General features: G+C 50.0%; 1 protein-coding gene across 4 annotated transcripts in view; it reads right to left on the bottom strand.

Annotated features, from left to right (window-relative positions):
- SIK3 (SIK family kinase 3) overlaps positions 1-19,220 on the bottom strand; it is an 88,611-nt gene that overhangs the window by 20,625 nt on the left and 48,766 nt on the right. For 2 of the 4 annotated variants that reach the window (XM_074561068.1, XM_074561070.1), the window contains exons 3-11: positions 17,117-17,180; positions 10,895-11,056; positions 4,153-4,277; positions 3,161-3,284; positions 1,881-1,999; positions 1,392-1,502; positions 1,082-1,225; positions 404-484; positions 182-291 (exon numbers count right to left, since the gene is read on the bottom strand). In XM_074561068.1, coding sequence (XP_074417169.1) covers positions 182-291; positions 404-484; positions 1,082-1,225; positions 1,392-1,502; positions 1,881-1,999; positions 3,161-3,284; positions 4,153-4,277; positions 10,895-11,056; positions 17,117-17,180 — 1,040 coding nt within the window. The remainder of the gene's footprint in view (positions 1-181; positions 292-403; positions 485-1,081; positions 1,226-1,391; positions 1,503-1,880; positions 2,000-3,160; positions 3,285-4,152; positions 4,278-10,894; positions 11,057-17,116; positions 17,181-19,220) is intronic. The other 2 variants (XM_074561069.1, XM_074561071.1) reach the window with 1 other exon arrangement.

The raw sequence follows: 19,220 nt of genomic DNA, 5'->3' as shown, positions 1-19,220 counted from the left end.
CAAAAGGTATCCACTCTCATCCATCACAGAGCCCAGAAGCCCCTTTAAGGCATTAGCCTCTCCTCTGCCAATGTAGCACACAAATAAATCTGGGACACCTCAGAAGGGCCAAAGTCACGTGCTAGGAGTAAACCTTCACATTCCCTTAATCCTCCCTCAGGGATTAGGGTCCAGTACTAACCGCGGGTCAGCTACTCCAACGGTGTGCCTTCTCATTGAGAGGTAACGAACCAGAGCTTCAGGTGATGGCTCTTCCCCTTCATCACTGTCCAGGTTCATTGTTCCGTCGGTCTGGGCAGGCAAAACATTGGAGACGTTGAAATATGATGTCGGGGTCAAGCAAAAGGCTTCAATGCGAGCCCGGGAAAAGAGCTTGCAGGGGTCATCAAGGGCTGTACCTCACCTCCACAATTTGGTTTTCGGGGTTGATGAGCTGGACTTGTGGCACATTGATGCTCATGGTATTGCCTGTCTGTTCTGTCTGCTGAGCAGAGAGATCAAAATCAGACGACACGAAGCTAGCATCTCTTACAACCCCTCTACAAACCCTGCTGGATTAACACCAGTGCACAGACCTAAGCACTTGGGGACAGGGACGTTACCCTGGAGCCAGTGAAGATCTGTTTATTCTTAATTTTCAAGGCGTGCCTCATTTCCCCCTCCTCCCTCTCCTCCCTTCTGTTCAGGCCCAGTCAGCATCTCTTCTGCTTCCCTTATGACCTGGCCTCTGAAAGCAAACATTCGTTTCTTGGACAGCAGCACAAATTAAGGAGGAAGCATGGCACAGCAGTCCTGCTCTGTAAACTCCAGCTGCCAAGCAGTAACCCTCACGTTGCCTTCTCCTCTGTCACTAAGCTGACACAAGACTTCGTCTGAAGGGTATTCGCTAAACCCACGGCCAACGAACAAACCGTTCCTAATCTCCGGATTATGGCACCCTAAATACACGCAAAGTTCTCAGGCGAGGAAGGTTTTGACACTCCTGCCAGGATGAGGACACCCGCAAGCCAGTCTGAGTTCAGCAGGTAAGAGACTGGCGGGCCATCCAGGGCTGGAAGAACACTGTGCGAGCAGGATCTACCTGGATGTTAGCAGAGGTGGGGAAGGTCATGGTCCGCGGTATGCTTGGAGATGCTGCAATGCGCAGATTCTTGTGTCTCTTCAGACGGTCGCAGAGCAGGCTGTAGATTGCACTGTAGTGATCGTAAGCATCAGCTCTTAATGACTGGAAGAGGAAAAGGAAAAAGCGGTCAGTTCTTTTTGTCAAGCAACAAAACATGCTCCACACTGTGCTGAGGTTGCCCAGGTACCAGAGGTGACAAGCAACAAGCACGGCCATTCCATCTCCAACGGGAACAGGCAGGACACGACTGTCAGCTGAGGTGTCTTACCTGAATTGTACGGTCCTTGTCCAGCCCCATGTCCGCCATCGCCAGCAACACGTCCTCGTTCAGCGGCTCCATCTGCCTCTCCGTCTTCAGGTGCTGACACTCCGCTATCAGCTGCAAGAGCACAGACACAGCCTTCAGTGCTGACATTCCCAAAGGCACACGCACCGATGAGTCATAGTGCTCCGAAGAACCAATGCACCAGGCTCCGGCTGCAAGCTGGCATCCGCTTCGAAGGCTGACGGCACACCGATTCAAAATCTAGTGCCTCGGGCTCTCAACGCCAAGGGGAAAGATATAAAAATATATGCAGATGAGGAGCGGCGTGGAAAGTGAGACCAGGAGACACAGACAGCAGAAAGGCAGCGCTCGGAATGAGAGCTCTCAAACAGCTGAAACGAACACCACAGCACTACGTGCCCGGAGCCCGTCTGCAGCCCGGCAGGCACCGAGCAGACCCGACTCGCGCATCAGCTCGCTTCTGCTCCTCACCCTGTCGAACTCCGCGTCAGCCTCCCCAAGCTTCATCCACTTGTGTTTGCAGATCTGCTCCATGGAGAGCCGCTTGCTGGGGTCCAGGACCAGCATGTGGCGGATCAGGTGTTCACATTCTGCGAGGGAAGAGAGGGGCTGAGTACCCTGCGCGGAGGGACGCGGCTTCTGCAGGAGCCGCCTTGCACTGCAAGGGCAAAAGCGCTTTCTTCTTTCAAAGCAACGCACTTCTCAAGTCATACGTAGCAAAAATACCGCTTCTCCTCCTGCACTTCGCAGCCCGTCAGTCCCCAATGTGCCCCTTTGCTGCAGACATTTGATTTCCCCAGCTAGGAAGGAAGGAAGCCACCCAGGCCACCAGCCCCTGTGCTGTCTGCCAGAGCCCCTAGGTGGCACGCTGTCACCCTGTCCCTCCCCGCCTCACCGGCAATGGCCGGGGACACGACTGGCTTTCGGGGGTTGAAGGGGAAAACATCCTCTGAACGTCCCCCCCTCAGCACCAGCGCCCTGGGGAAGATTTCTCCATCGTATCACGTGTGCGCTGCCAACACGGGGGGCTGCTGAGGCTCTCCCCGGTTTGGGGTGGGATCTAAGCCTGCCTTAGAAGCACCACACGTCTTTCCTGGACGAAGAGACCCTCTTCCCCAAGTGAGGCAGCAGGCAAGGAAGCTTTCAGCTGGGAAACCCCACGCAGCCCGTGCAAAATTATTCCTTAGTCTGAGAGCAGGCAGCCAAGAACCTCCTATGATTTGTCTTAAATGAAGTTGGTTTTGTCTGATAATTAATCACACTTTTCAGAAACAAGAGTTATTACTCAAGCATTCAGAAGCGTTTTTGCAGAAACAGGACACAGACGTCCACCTCTGACGGGGCTATTGCTGGAAATTCATGTGCCATAATGCTGTAAAAAGCTTCTTGTCTAAAACAGGTATAGCGAAAGCCTCTATAGTCCTAAATCGCTATTCCATTTTTAGCTTTTACAGTTCCCAAAATTTAGGAAGAGTGTATCTTTGCTAACATTTTGCTATAGTTTGCATAGTTACATACGTGAAAGCTGAGATTCTAAATAAGAGTATTTCAGTTTCTAAATTCTGGATTCAGAACTCATTTTAGCTTACGTTACAAACCACCATCCAGCGGGTAACTTCCTGGCATACCACTTCACCGGCATATAAATCAACTCGTATACTATAATTTAAGTGCTCCAAAGAATCTGTAAGCAGAGAGGCGACCAGCGCCTGCTCAGCGCCGCAGGCGACCGCAGCGTGTGCCCACCTTACCTGTGGACATGAAAAATGGAATGCGAAATTTCCCGCTGAGCACCCTCGCCCGCAGGTTCTGCAGCGTGCTCCCGTCGAAGGGCAGAGCGCCGCAGACCAGCACGTACAGCACCACGCCGAGACTCTGCGTCCAAAACAAAGGTCGCGTCAGCAACGGCAGAGTGACAGACCGGGAGACTGCAGTTAATTGTACTAAGTGTTATTTAAATAGAATAAAAGAAGAATAAAGAAGAAACGGCAAATCCCATTGGAATGCACCTTGTTGATATCTCAGTCCCAGGCCAGTGTAACTCCTCCTTCAAACTTCAAGCTGAATTTAGATGTTCTTTTGAGCCTCAGAAGCCAACAGTTAAAGGCACCTACAGCCCCAGCCTGCCCCAGGCAGCCCTGCACCATCGTGGCACGAGGCTCTGGCCAACCTGCGTGCCCAAACCAAACCCAGCCACTGCGCCGGCATGGCCATTTCAAACCCAGCCATGCCACCCTTCCTCCTGCTCCTCTGGCGCGGCTGGCAGAGCTCGGGGAGCCCCAGGAGGAGAAGAGGCAGGAGAGCCGGCGACCGAGCCAGCGCCGAGAGGCAGGGCTGCAGGGCAGAGCAGGCTTTGCCTTGCTCAGCGAGCGCCACATAGGAGAACGTCCCAAGTCTCTGCAAACCCTCGTGGAGCAAAACTTCAAGTTTCCTCTTGCTGCTCTGCCTGATCCAGCCCCACCGCGGTAACTACTCTGCCATTCAACAGCAGTGGTGTGAACCATATTTTTGGGAAACTAAATTTAAACGCATTTCCAGGCAATTAATATTTTTGACAGCGTGCCTCCCAATAAAGAAAGCATGTGACACAGTAGCCAGAATAAAATTAGTCAAGCATTTCTTTGAATAACATTTTTTGCATATCGGGAGCTTTTCTCTGAGACACGTACTAAGTATTCAGGAAGCAAGGCCAAACAAACAGAGCAAAAATGAGACCGAAGAGAGAAAGGGGTTCATCACGTACCCAAATGTCAACCTTTGGCCCATCGTATTCCTTTCCTTCAAAGAGCTCTGGAGCAGCGTAGGGAGGACTCCCGCACCAGGTTTTAAGCAGCTGACCAGGTGTGAAGATGTTACTGAAGCCAAAATCTGAAAGAACAGAGAGAACTGATTACAGGAATACGCTCCACTCCAACTATCCTAAACAAATGGTATTTAAGTAACTTGCTGAGTCTGGTAAAGTCACGTACAATCCCATACACAGACATGTGAGAACCAGAGTGCAGAAGAGGCAAGAGGAGCAAGAGCAACGCTGAGACCCCCTGGGTGGCGTGTAACTCCTCTCCGTTCCGAGACAAAAGACGACCCAGTGTGACCAGCGGCACGTCCATCTCGTACAGTACAAAACATACCCCATTTTAGACAACCTGCTGCAAAATACCACGACTTCGGCCTGCTGCACATACTACACCCATACTGCGTTTGCTTAGCAGAACGCAAAGATCTTTCCAGAAGTTTACTCTTCGCTTTTCAGCCATGTGATTCCCATGCTGGAGTGAACAGACCAGCGACCAGTTCAAGCAGGATCGCTGCACAACGGGGTGGGCGGCTTGGAAAGAGGCTTCCACCTTATGTTCAAGAAATCCCACGTGAATCTTTTGTGCTAATTTCCAACCTTCGGGCTTCTCCGATGTCAAGTTTTACAACTTCATTAAGACCAGGGCAGCCGCCAGCAAAGACAGAATGCAGACAAAGAGGAAAAGAACGGGAAATTTGGATTTTCCAGAAAGCACTAACATGAGCTGGAAGTTTCGGTAACGGTGGGCAGCTCTACAAACCAAGCCAAATCACCAACGGCAAATAATAAATCCTGAGAGAGAAATTAAAAGAAAGGTCTTAACCTTACGGGCAGTCAAGCGTCAGCTTACGTGGGCACAATGGCGTTCTCTGCTCATTAACCTGCCACCCCTGGCACACAGCCGGGACTTGAACTGGGAAGGGAGTAAAGAACCCGAAGTCTGGATTCAAGAAAAGTGAGCTTTTTCGTACAAAAAGAAGGAATCCTCATTGATCACGTCTTTCTTTTTTGCCTCGATTGGAAAAAAAAAAAAAAAAGGCAAATACACAGTACCAGAGAGGCATCTCCATGTGCTGCGAAGGGGTGCCCTTGGCAGCAGCGCCATCAGACGAAGCGGTGCCACAAAGGTTACCTGCAAACTGCTGTGCCCCTGTTCCTGCTAGAAGTGTGCCAGCAGGAGGGTGAGTGACACTAATGCGCTCGGACGGGGACCCACAGCAACAGGGACATTTTTCATGGCATTTGCACCTCCTCACAGCAGGCTCGCGAGAGAAATGCTGGGAAAAAAACCAAGGAGGGCCAGAAATACTCCGTTGGCACGTTCTGGTTAAAGCAAAAAGCATTGTGGCAAAAACATACAGTACAGCTGCAGAAAGCAAAAATCTCTTATAAAGAGCTTAAGATTAATTTTTATTCCATCCTTGGTCAGAACTGCAGCGTATCTGGGATAATGCAGAGCTGAGCGCCTACCTGTCGGCAAAACACGAAATCCCAGTGTTGTGCAAGGAGAATTTGACTGAAAATGCATATTTTAAGACTCGCATACAAACAATAAAGAATATTTGAGATCCAAACCCACAAAAGTGTTTCCTGTTTCTTGAAATAAATACCCGTTCATCTTGAAAATTCATTTTTGTTTTTATCTGCGTGTTTTTCCTTACAGCACTTATCCATGCTTTAGAAGATAAGGACTTTGGCATACGCTCTTTAGTCAGAGAAAGGTTTGTTTTCCTAAATTGTCTAAAACTCCAGGTTTGCCCTAACACATTCAGCATGACCCCGCTGAAAGGAAAACAGTTGTCATCTTTTAGACAAAATCCTCTTTCCACCAGCGCGGGCAGTGACGGCCAACACCTGCACGCAGGAGGCAGGGAAAACCCCGCAGACAATGTGCCGGCAAGTCCGTGCTCCCACTCGCCATCGCGGCTTTCCTTACAGCATTTTCCGTGACCTGATTTGAGGGGACCCCTCTCCTCCTTCACACGGCCTCGCACCACCCAGCAGCCCAGCTGGCAGAGCTGGGCACAGCTCAGCTCCAGGAGGGAACAGCCAACTTTCCTTCTCCCCATCCCCTCGCAGGGGCAAGATTCCCACCGTCGCGATGGCGTAGGCTCGTGAAGAATACCTAGCGTGGCGTGTTCCTGCGGAGACACCTGGAGTACGGACAACGCTGCTCGAACCCCACCTCAAAACACAGCACAGAGATGGTAAGTGTTCTTTAAAAGCATCGCAGGATCAAAACAAGGCAGTTAAACATCCTTTGGGTTTTTACTGCTGGAAATGAGGTCATCTGAACTTCCAAAACACAGGAGCAGTCAGCCTTTGGAGGACTATTTCAGGGAAACAGTACACAGCTGCACAATTGTCTTTTCCACCTCTGCAAGCTTTTGAGCTGTTCCGTCTCGTGTTTAAAGTACGCTGTGTAACAAGTGCCTGAATTACGGCTACCAGAACAAGCAATAAGAACTGCAGCACTAAACCTATTTCCATCTAACAACAAAGCATTTGTACTCAAGTTTAGATGTAAACTCTTTCCGGCTGTGCAAGAACACGCTGGAATTTTAGTACTTCACCTATTTTGAGCAAATTTTTCTGGTTTAGTTACTTTTTTTGGTCCTTGCGTGTACTCAGGTGGGCTTTGCAGCATGCAGGGAACCAGTCATGTTGTGGAAGCTGTGAATATCACCCCGTGCAGCCCGGCACCAGCTCCAGCTCTGCACAGGACAGAGGATCGAGGTGTCCCCCGCGCGGCTGCACCGGCCACATTCGATGGCAGCCCGGCAAGCGAGCAGCAGCACGTTCTGCAGCGAGGGCGAGGCCCTGCCACGCCGGCTGGCGGCCACCGCTGCCGCTGAACGGACACGCAACAGCTGCCTCCGGCAACCTTCTCTGCTCCCTCCGAGCTGCAGGAGATTGGCTGTCTTTGAAACTCTACCCCTCTCTCACAGGGGGCTGGAATGAGCCCAGGGGTTCACAGCTCTTTCTGAGAGGGGAGAGCAGGGGGCAGAGAGCAGCCCCGCCGCCTCTCCGTTGTGAGCCGGGCTCGGGGGGCAGAGGTGCTGTGGGCATGGCCGCGTTCATCCCGCAGCTCCTGGAGCTTCAGCCACGGCTGCCCCGGATCTCAGGCTGTGGAGAGCTGCGGCTCTAGCCAGCACTTTGTGGGCTCCTGGTGAGACACTGCTCAGCTCCGTCTTGCCCGACGCGCCCTTCAAAGGCTGGAAATGGCTTCCAGAGCCCACCTGTGCTGCGCAAGCTGAGGACAAGGCTGGTGAGAACAGCAGGCTTTTTAAAAGCCCCCCCAAAAGTTAAGGGAGAGGATTTGAAAACCCCAAAGCAACAAAACAAAAGTCTAAAAACAAACAAAACCCCCCAAACAGTGATTTAAATAAGCTTTCTTAAAAACTATGGCAAGTCACCCCAGTCCAAGGAAAGACATCTAAATCCAAATCCCCAGGGAGCAACAGGTCTCATGCCAAACAGATGCAGAGGGAAAAGGGCATTTTTGAAGAGCAAATTAAAAGTCACGATCGTGTGCTATAGGGAAAATATCTACAAGAAATATCTGTGCGCTACAAAAAAAGTGGGCCCCGTCCCTCACGCTTCCCCAGAGCAGAGCTCCAGGGAGGTGCTTCAGTGTCTGCACAACAGGGACTTTTATCCTCAGCAGGTGAAAGAGGGAGCAGACTCTTGCAAACGAATGCAAAGCAACGCATAGATGGGATTCCTCTCCGAAACCATACCCCGGGAAGGCCTGGGCATTTAGCAATCATCTCAACTCCTGGCTGAACCCTCGGACTGGGAGCACAAGCGAACACGGTGCCAGCAGCTACTGACTCAGACTTTGAGAAGGTACGCTGGAGAAAAAGCGTCCACGGGAAAAGTGAGAGCGAGGGGAACAGCGTTTGTATCTTACTCTTTATGGAAAAATAGTATAGTTGCAATCAGTCAAAAAACCCCAAACCCAAAAAGCACACTTGTACTCGCCACCGAGCGAGAAGAGCGGCGCTAACCCACTTGCAGACCGCTGCGCTGTCTCGCTCGGTGTCCGTGACTCCACTAACGCTGAGCAAGGGACGCCAAGCTGCAAATGGAGGTCAGCAGTAATGCGCTCGAAAATCTCCGCTGGCAAGACTCTGGAAGGTCTGAAAAGCTCCAAAAGCTGATGGAATTATGCACATTAGTAGAGGCTGCGTGTGCATACTGGTATCGGAGGAGCCACAGAGCTGCAGTCCCGGCCTCAGCTCTGCGTTAATGCCACACCGGCTCACTGCATCCTTCAGGCTACCTGCGGCGCTGCTGCTTGGCCGATAGAAGTGACCAGACCTACCAGCCAGAGCCCTCAGGTGACACTCTACGTGTTTAGCTGGCAGAAGCTAGAGATACATGAACTGCATTATTGAACAGGTTTGAGTTAGACCCTGTTAAGAGTTTCAGCGGCGAAGGCTTTGCTGCGGCTCCATCCCGTGTAACAGGGCTTTGCGTAGTTCTGTAGGATTTATTCGGGGAGCTCTGGTGCGAAAGAGATCAGCTGCTATCGCTTCTCTTTTTGCTCTTGAAAGAATGGAAGAACTGGTGTCAAGTTGTAACTGATGAGTTATAGGGACAAAACGTAATACTTGGAAAATCCTATACCGTAAATCAGCTTTTCCAGGCTACTTTTCAAATCACGACTACGTCTCGCTGCCAAGTAAAACACTACTACCACCAGGGTGGGAACTGTCTTCTAGAGTCCGTTCTGGGAGCAGAGATCTGGAAGGAAAAGAGTTTCCAACTCCCTTAGATAAACAAGAGTTTCCACAATGGTCAGACGTTCACAGAGCTCGTCAGCACACTCACGCGGACATTTCTGTAGGAAATCCAGCCCTAGTGCAGTTTCTACCTGAGTTAGTTTTGAAGTTTGGTTTTTTTCTTTCTTTTTATGTGCTAGGCACCCTTCCCCCTCTACACGCAGATTGGATTTTACCCCGCGAACACAAGATGGCCTCAAATCACTAGCGCATCTGCTCACACAAAGCAGATACCAGAAAGCGCTGCTCACGAAGACCTCCCGAACAGCCTTTCTTGCAGCCGCCCCGTTACCTGCCACCCGCTCCCGCCACCGCCCGGCGCCGGGGCTACGACAAGCGCTTGCTGCTGCCCCTCTCCAGTACAGGGGCTCTTCCCTGCAGGGAATGAGTCTGACCGGCAAAACCAGGCTGTTTTCCCCACGTCGTCAGTGGATTTCTCTCAGTGCCCGCACACAGCGCAGTCCTGGGAAGCGTGGGCTGCCCTGCTTTCAGCTGGCCACCGAATGCCGTGCCGCGCAAGGCAGCCCAGATTACGCAGGAAACCCCACCACCAACTCCTGCTTCACCAGCGGCGTCTCTTGCTCATCTTCTGCTCCCACAACAGGTTAGTGTCCTTGTGCCAAAGCGAAGCAAGACATGGTTTATACTATGAAGTATCCAGAGGAAGTTTCATGGAAGTCCTTCACTCCTTTCTATTCCTTCCCCGTTCCCTCCTCACAAAGTGAGGATGAGAGAAACCCAAGAAATTACTGATCATTTTACTACAAACCAACTGTTTAACACCTACGGATGGTACATAAGAGAACAGTAACGTGACAAACAAGACTGTTTTCTCTCGCCAAGATGCTATCAAGCTAGAAGAGTATCCACGACTCACAGTATTAAAATTTCTCCCTCGCTGAAAAGTTTTGTAGCCCTAAGCACGTAAAAAAAATAAATAAAAAAATCAAGTTATAAATCCTTGTAAAAGCTGACAAGCTCTCCAAGGAAGCCTATTAAGAGAGGGGGCAACAAAGCATTTTCCAAAACCGCTCTCTCTGCATTAGGCTCTAGTAGAATTAAGTGGTAAGTACGAGCTCTTCCAACGCAAAAGCGCACAAAATGAGATGACCGGGGCGGTATTAAATCCTCTTGTTTCAATCGGTTGCTACCTAATCCCACAAAGCTAAATGAAGTCAGGCCTAGTCAGCGCATCAGCGAGCTCAGCGGCCAAGGCTCAGGCTCCCGGACAAGGGGATTGCAGACACGCAGCCTGTGTCAGCTCCACCTAGGAACCGCCCGAGGCGCGAGCTCTCTAGGAGGGCAGTCAGGAGCGAAAAAACCCCACCGCCCAGCAAGACGCTGGGAACAGACTGGAAAGGCCTTCAGCTTTTCTCCCTGCGGTGAAGAAAATACCCAAAGCCCTGGGGTTCTTCTCTTGCTCTGTCAGACAGCACCGTGAAATGACCCCAAGCGTGCAGTCTTCCCTTTCGCTGCTCTACCATACTCTTTACCGCCTTACTTTCCCATTCTTTCCCTCTCACCTAGTCTGACCTGCTTCAAAGAAGTCCTAAAACAGGCAGCAGGACTTAAAACAAGGTCATTTTAAAAATATTAGTCTCGCTCATTACCCAGCATATTGGAACACTGTGTATCCATAGCCACATATCTGCCTACGAAGCCAAACCCGGGTTTTTTTTTTTCCCCTCCTTCTTCTAATTTGCACTACTTGAAGGGACATATAAATCTCCTGGCTGCACCCTGGCAGTTTGAGCTCTGGGCAGCAGGCCACACAGAAATCCAAAGCTTCCTTTAGCTGCACTGCGTTTCCTTCTTTCTGAATACCTGGAAGCAGCCAATGCCTACATTTATTAACTTCTGAAAGCAGCTGCCTTCCTCCCACACTGCTTGTCTCAGCTCACCTGCTATTTTGATGTTCAGGTTGGCATCCAGAAGTAGATTTTCTGCCTTCAGATCTCTGTGGACTATATTACGACAGTGACAGAAGTTGACAGCGGCCACTATTTGCTTGAACTTTCTCCGGGCTTCCTTCTCCGCCATACGTCCGTGGGCCACCAAGTGATCTGTGAGGGGTGAAGCGAAGAACAAAGTGTTATTCACGCAGGGAGCGCGCCCCGGACAGCGGCTTCTCGCACCCTTGCGGCAAGCGGTGCAGAGGATGGAGACAGGGAACGACAGGGGCACCGGCGTGTTCTCTGGGTTCCAAACCCGACGGGGTCGCCGCCGAAGCTACACGGGAAGGGATTTCGGCACGGTGCGGCCCCACCAGCCCTCACCTGGGCTCTCTCCAAGTGAAAGGCTTTAAAATTGTAAACTTTCCTCTATTTCGAGGACAGCTGACAGGGCTGGCTGGAAAAGTCAGAACTGTCTTGTGCAAAGTACAAAGGTTTTAAAACATCGTTCCATACCAAAATAAAAAGACTTTTTCACCCTTTTCCTTCAGTCAAATACCAAGCCTCGTACCATATTACCTCTGCAGTGAGAGGTGCAGGTTCGCGGCGACGTGCCATCCCTCCTTCCCTCAGGTTTTTCCCAGGAAATTACTCGTTGGTCTAAGAAGCCTCACCAAAGGTAACTCTTGCCGAAACCAGTCCTCTAAGTCCCAGCTACTTAGAGACAGCCGGCTCCTCAACTGCAGCTTTCCAGCTAAAAACCTACCAGCTGCAGAAACTATTTAACATCGTTCCTCTTCAGGGGGAAAGCCACTCCCGACCAGATGGGAGTGAAACCCCACCAACGCTCCCCAGTTTACACCAGCCCCGCTCCAGCGGCCTGTACGTCTACCTGCCTCTGACCACGTTCTCCTGCTTTCCTTGGAAGCTACCACTGCAGACGCAGGCAGGAAAAGTCCCTCCAAGAGATCAGAAAGGCAGGCATACAGCTGCAACCCAACTTAAACCAATCCACTCCAAACCTGACAGCCCCAGACTTAGAGAAGCCACTCATCATACTGTCCCGCAAGCGGGGATGGACAGACCGGAGACGGGCAGGAGAAACGGCAGAGAAAGGAGGAGAAAAAGCATCGCCCTCCCCTAAAGCGCCAGCAGAACAGGCAACAAACTCTGCCAGGAAAAGTGTAAAAGTCAAAGCAAGCAGCAGTTGAATTACAAAATACAATTATTACCCTTTCCTAGTATCTCTCTGCCCCATAAGCAAACCTAGCTAAAACTGATGGGGCACGGTAAGAGGTAAGGGTAGGGAGAGCTGTTTGCGAGATTACGGAGTGGAGAACAGCGCCACAAAAATACAGGAGAAAGCCACGAAGCATCGTGGAGAGCCCCCAGTAACCACACGCGGGACCAGGAGGATTCCTGAGTTTCCCCAACTCGCGGGAAGAGCTTCGGAGAGGTCTGCACAAGCCCTCTCCCCTCCAGCGCAGGCCACAGAGCGGGCCAGCAGAGCCACGAGCAAGCCAGACCCCGGTGGCTTATTATCTCCTCGCCCATTTCAAGAGGCTGCTGCTCCTCAGCTGGGCCATCGACTTGGCCTCAAAAGACTTCTGGCCAAAAATAGGCTGAAGCAGTTCGTTTCACTCCATAAACTCGATTAAACTGGAGAGCTCAGCAGATACCTGTTCTTGAAAATAATAAAAATAAATCACTTCTGAAGGTTTCTCATCAGGTGGTTGTATTTTTCCCAGTCACCCATTAATTAAAATACCTGCGACATAATTGACTCGCAGTAAATACTAATTACCAAGATCCGTCAAAGCAGTTCTGCTGGCTCCCGACTGCACAGCAACCTACTTCTCTGCGTTCGACTACTCTGTTGTGCAACAGAGCGAAGTTGTTTTTCAAAGAATTGTCAATTACGTTTTATTCATCGGATAAACTTACTCCGCAAGCAACTCTGAACCAGGGCTGGGGAAGGAAATCCATCACCAATTCCAACACGACCCTCAATTCACTTACTAGAAAAAGCAAAATTTACTATCTGAAATAGTCCCACCGTATTTCATTAAGTCATTTGCGTGGTCATAAATTTATTACTCTTCAGAGCTGGGAGAGGGAAGAGCAGAGGGAAGCGAGGGCCAGCTCCAATTTAAGCCTTACCAGTCACGGTCATTCACACCTTGTACTCCGCTCGAATCTGCGAGTGCAATCTGCCAGTACAGAAAGCGCTCTTAAAGCAAAGTGCAAGGCTCCAACCTCTCAACGTTTTGGGAAATATTTTAAGAGATTCTCCTGCGGGCAAGAAATCGAATCCAGCTGCTGCAGCAGGCGCCTTTCTGCAAGGCTCTCCCAAGTACATTTTTGCCCAAAGCAGGTTCACCTGTCCCCGCGCACGGAGGATGACACACACCCTTGGCCTGAGCACCTCAGACTCCTGCTCTCAGCAGCGGCCCTGCCAGACCTCTGCTCACGCAGAAAACTCTGCTGCCCCTTCGATTCCTCAGTCCTGCTCAGGCTGTGAAAAAAAAATAAAAATAATCTTTTTAGATAAGGCGTGAAATTTCGCTTTTCATGAAGAAATGTGAGCGGAGGCCGGTCCCCGAGCTGCGCACGTAGGCACCGCGCTTGGAGACCGCTGACATTTCTGCACAAGCTCCAGAGGAAGGACAGGAACAATGAAGCTACAGAATACTTCACATACCACCAAGGGCAACTGTATGCCAAAATTAACCATTGCGAGCTTAGTCCGCATAAACCTCTCGTGCGACGGAGGTTACGGAGATGACCCGAATGTTCAGCTGGGAGCCAGCGCACCGATCCCCAGTGCGCCCAGTCCAGCCGCACAGACCCGCCGCTGGGTCGCACACACGTCAGCGCGCTCTTCGGGAGCCAAAGAGGCCAACGGCGCTGCTCCTTTGAGTGTCTGCCAGAGAGGAAGGCATGCACGATTTCATTTCACAGCCCTTAAAAACATCAGTCGCTCTTCTCTGTACTTGTATGAAGAACCTGATGCTGCTCTCTGCACTAAAAAAACCAGTAAAATCCTACACTAAAGAAAAAGCATCTTCTGGTTAAGAGACAGCAGCGATACACAAGTTTCCACTTTTCGCCTCTGGACAGACTCCTCCTGCTTTTGAGCTGCTTTCTGTCTGGAAAGCAAACGCTGCTTAAGCTTCGCATCTCCTCCGTGTGGCGGATTTAAGTCACATTTCCAGCCTATTTGGTGACCTTGTGATCTCCGAAGCAGCCTGACCTTCTAGAGCCCGGTGCCACGATAAGGCGTCTGTCTGGTTCGTGCTCAGGAGAAGCCGGCGGGAGGAGGGGAGACAGGGCAGAGACAGCAGACGTGCTAACCACCTTAACCAGACAATAATTTTGTCAAGTTTTCTGAGAATTTTTGTCCATCAACCGAGTCCGTATTCTTGTCAACGAGGACTGCAGATTATTTACAGTATTCACAGTAAACAGCTGAAATCAAAACAGACTTTTAGACTACGTTCTGTTTGACCTCAAAAAAAGGACACTCGAGGGACCTGGAACAAAGAGCACCCTATGTTTAAATGCAGACATTCATTTGTTCGTAATGCCAAACCAGCAACCCAACCACACGCAAAACATGCATAGGGACAAAAATAACAATTTACATTTTGCTGCTTAAGCCCACAGCAAAAGCAAGTCTCCTCTGTGATCCCCATGCACCGCTACGCAAACAAAGCGAATTATCAAAACATTTCCAGTAACAGCTGAATCAAAGACACTTACGGCCCAGCCCGGCCGCCGAAGGAGCTCTCAGCCGTTCACTGGAAGGCAGCCAGCCAGGTGGTACCGCTCTCCCGCGTGCTCACCCCGGACAGCCTGCACAGCTCAGACCCACAGCGCACAGACAGACAAGCGTCCAACGCTGACTGACTGAAACCGTGGCGTTTAGAGAAACGGCCATCCTTTCAGCTAAAAATTCCAACCTGTGTTACTGCCTAGATATACAGCTCTATGGTACAGTTTAAGCCTTTGAAAGTCTTTTTGAAGCATCAAGGGAAACAACTTAGATTTGCTTCTAACAAGAACTTGCAGTTCCCAGAAGCGTGCTGCTGTAACTCCGATTGTATGAGGCACGTGGCCTTACACCGAGTGTGTAGCATCCAGAAACCCACGGTTGTCAGCACCCCTCTCCCTTCTGCAGCTCAGCACGACGCTTTAAAACCTAGGTCGTGCAGGTGTTAGGAGACAATAAAGAAAAAAAAAAAAGAGATAGATGACTTAGCACGGGCACACTTAACACAGAGGATTCCCCAGTGGCCAGTAGCAGGCAGAGTGACACCGACTGTGCTGTCCATACACACCTATCATGGCCATCCCTGCGGCACGTCCGGCGGTTCCTAACAAGCCTACCATAAGAGGGACGGGCACGGAGTTGAAGCAACATGCGGGCAACGTTTCATCCTCAGCAATCGGTAAGCCCCACCTGCCGCCCGCTGTGTGCCACGAGGGAAGAGCCGGAGCGGGTGCGAAGGCAGCCCCCGCTGCCACCGACGTTCTCTCAGCAGCAGGAGGACGGGAGATTCTTCAGCACTGGAGATGCTAACGCCTGCGAGGAAACCTGCCCAGAGCTGGCTGCTGTTTCCTCCCTGTAAATTGCTTCCGCTGTTAGAACAAAGTCTTAGTGGCTCCTCAGGAAACCCTGATTACAAAGAGCTGAGACTTTAGTTTCCCCCTCTCCGCTCTAACAGCGAGGGTGCGCAGAGCCTCCCGCGGCCCCTGAAAATGCTCAAAACCGGCTTCCGTCTGGAGACACGTCAGGGCTACAACACAGCCGGCTGGGCCCAGCAATCACGGGGATAAAATGCTGGGCGGTGTAATGGAAATTAGCCATGCTAATGAGCTGGATTTACTACAGCATAAGATATATCAGAAAGCAATTAGATTTTCACTTCGACTCATGTAGAAGGCTATTTTTGCAACCAAGAAAATTCATTCCAAGTTTGTATATGAGCTTGCACATAGTTCTGGGTTTAAAAAAAGATGAGCCCATCTCTGCCAAATTCAACAGAAGAGGGAGAAGAAGTAAAAAGTGATTTATACTTTTTTACACTATCAGCTGCTACTCGCTTCTTCCCTCAGCTGCCACCTTCTCAGAGAAGGCATCCAAAGGACATGGACAATGTTGAGAATGCGGCATGACAACCATCTACAAAGGTACTGAGGAACTGATATGAGATTACAGCTACTGGAAACCAGCATTTTTCAGCTCAAGTTGTCTTATTTTCCTTAGTTTGGGGCTTCTCTTGCTTCGCTAAGAGCTTCACCTTTCACTACAACTCAGCCTCTCTTCCAGCAAAGCAAGAGGCTCCGACATCAAAAGCGAATCTTCCGCAGTGACTTAACGGGACAAAAAGGAGCGTGCTTCCATTCAGCTGAGAGTCTGCATGGGACCGTCCTCACAAGGACACTGCCTGGATGCAGATTTAAGCCAGCTCACTTCAAGCACGCAGGATTTTCCCCTTTTCTGAGGCTCACGTTGGCCGAGCTAGTAAAGACCAATCTTGCAAAATTCTGACTCCGTCACCTGGCACGAAATTCCAGTGTGTAAGTCAATTTCTATTTCTACAAGATTTCTTACTGGTCACAGCAATAAAACAAACGAATAAATCGGTCAACAGTTCTTGCAATTGCGCCGCAGATACTTTTTTCCTTCAAAGAATAGCTTCTGTGGTCAAGAAAGCTCAGCCAAAACATTGTTGGCAGACAACAGAGTTTAACGTGGATGTAACTAACACGTGCTAAGATAACATCAGGTATCAAAAAGATAAGAAAATACATGGCTTTGAGAACAAAATACAACAGAACCGCAGGACTGCCTGCTTCTTTGAAAGCTACTAACAAACACCAACATGTCTGCTATGGGCAACAAGTTTCATGTCACTTCCTGGGAAGCAAAGTATTCGGCAACAGTTTAAAACCCAAGCGGATGACTATTTCCAACATCTTTAATCCCAAAGTCAGCTAAAAGAGGAGCAGCACCACCTGTCAGTGAAACCCAAAGAAGAAAGAGAGGTTATGGAAGTTATTTTTCCATCAAGTTGGTACCATTTATTTCTTTACTCGGCTTGTCAATGGAAAGTTTTCAGGCTGAAGGGCATCTCTCCGCTGAAACAAGAGCGTGGCAGCTATTTTCAGTTTACTGTAGTTGACCAAATGCACTATCTGATTAAAGAATGCAATAAACGTACTTACCAAATATTTCCCCTCCGCTAGCGTACTCTGTCACTAGATAAATCATCCTCTCCGTCTCCATAACCTGGACACAAGGACGGAAAAGTGACAGATAAGGAGACTGCTGTGTACGAAAAGAAACGTAACTAAACCAATTTCACTCTAACACGTGTAACTGCTTTCATCAAATCAAAAATATTACTCCCCCGTGCCTTACGGAGCTATGCAAAGGAATGGACAGGAACTGGGAAAAGTGAGGCAGTGAAAGAGTAAGTTCTAACCACTAAATCCATAACTAAACACAACTCTTCACCTGCGCCTTCCTCCTCTTCTGCTTCCCCTCCCTTCAGCGTTTGCTCCCGGGTCCTGTCTTGTTCCAGCAGCCTGGGCAACTTCCCGGGGCCGCTGCCACCAAACTAGTTCCCATTTCTCATTAATCAGTCTGTTGCAGGCACTAAAATAACCCACACAATTTTGCCAAAGGGGGGACTATTTGCTGAATTGGTAAGTGACTTTCAAATGAGTCAAGACATGAGAAATAAACCAGAGCTCAGGCCTTGCTTTAGGGAGCCCACCCGTTTCAGCCAGGTAACATCCCATTTTTAAGTTTTTAACACGTGTTTTTAAGAGAGTATTAGGATTTTGGGGCCGCAGCAGTCCCAACAGGCCACAGCCAGTGATTTCTTAGATGGGATTTCTTCAAAGGGCCGGGCACTGTGCAGACAAGGGCAGCGAGGGGCGGCGGGAGCGCGATGCCACACGGGGCTCTCAGAAGCGCACGGCTGATTCCTGAGCACCGTCCGACCCCCCTGAGCGAAACCCCCACTCCAGAATCACCCCAGGGTCCGGAACAGCTTCTGGGAAAGTCCCTGTCAGGTTGCAGAGGAGAAGAAAAGCATAGGGCAAGGCACTGTATGCGAAAGACAGGCCCCAGCTACATTTTTAATGCTTAATAGACAGCGGGTGACGTACAATCGCACTGAGCACACAAAAAGCAGCAAATAACGCCTTCCTGCCTGCAGATTTGGGAAGGGTGGCTCCAAGGGCTGCTTTGTGACCGGATTATGTTTTGTGACCTGCCTCCAGGCGAGTACACACTTGGGGTGTACTCCAAAACTCGCCGCTATTTATTTAAGAGGCTTCCCTGCTCCGGCAATGGAAAACCACCCCGAGTTTCCCCTGCAGGATGGCAGCACTGCGCCGCCAGGGCCCGGCCGGTCAGTTCCCATACCTGGTGTTTAGAAAAGGCCTGGAAACATTTTGCTTTTGCTTTGGCTTTCCTCTGCTTCAAAGCCCAGTGAAAGTTCACCTTTTGACACGAAATCGACTGTTATCCCAAGAGAGAAGCTGGGTACTCGGAGCCCAGCGCTGCTCCTCCTTACTTAGGATTAGGACTCAAACATGCAGTCTTGCTGTTTTAAAAAACCACACACATGCCCGGTCCAGACAACTGCAGCTGCTTAAACAGCTGGATCGCTATTATTCTGAATGTTAACACAAGAGTATAACGAAGAGGAACCTCAGTTCTGCTCCGTTGTCACAGGACTCCCTGTGACGGCTCCCACTTAAAGGGGACATCACATGCCAGGAAGAGCCTTACCTTACGTAGGTATTTTTAAGCGCATTTCTGTTTCCAGACAGAATCTCTTATACTATAGACTACTGCCATTACAGGCACTTCCTCCTCTTTCACTTACACCTTTTAAGTTTTATAAGCTCAAGGAAACACGATGTTTAAACTGAGATTCCTGATGCAAAGCTGTAAAAGGCTCTGAATTCCCAACTCCATGTTTTTGTAGTTTTTATCTAGAACTAAATGCCGCTGAAAGTACCCAGAAAGAACAGCCAGCTGAAACATGCTCCACAGTGGGTACTACTTTCTCACCTTAGCAAAGCCGAGCCACAAGTGTCACCTGTTCAGTATCCTATCAGAAGCTTTAGATGGAATAAAACAGTTTGAATAAGGGGGTTTTGACTCAAAAAAAGCTTTAAGGAGTCAGTTTGCAGAGAAGGGTTCCCTAAGTACCTTAAAAGTGCCACAATTCTGCAGTGTCTGCTGTGAGCGTTCACACTTGGCGGTTTGGCCAGAATAGCTAAACATTAACCTCTGGCACTTCGACTCGGT

The sequence above is a fragment of the Larus michahellis genome, chromosome 17 (genome assembly GCF_964199755.1).
Source record: "Larus michahellis chromosome 17, bLarMic1.1, whole genome shotgun sequence".
NCBI classification, from domain to species: domain Eukaryota; kingdom Metazoa; phylum Chordata; class Aves; order Charadriiformes; family Laridae; genus Larus; species Larus michahellis.
The sequence above is the reverse complement of the archived record's forward strand: the minus strand, read 5'-3'. Positions and strand labels throughout refer to the sequence as shown.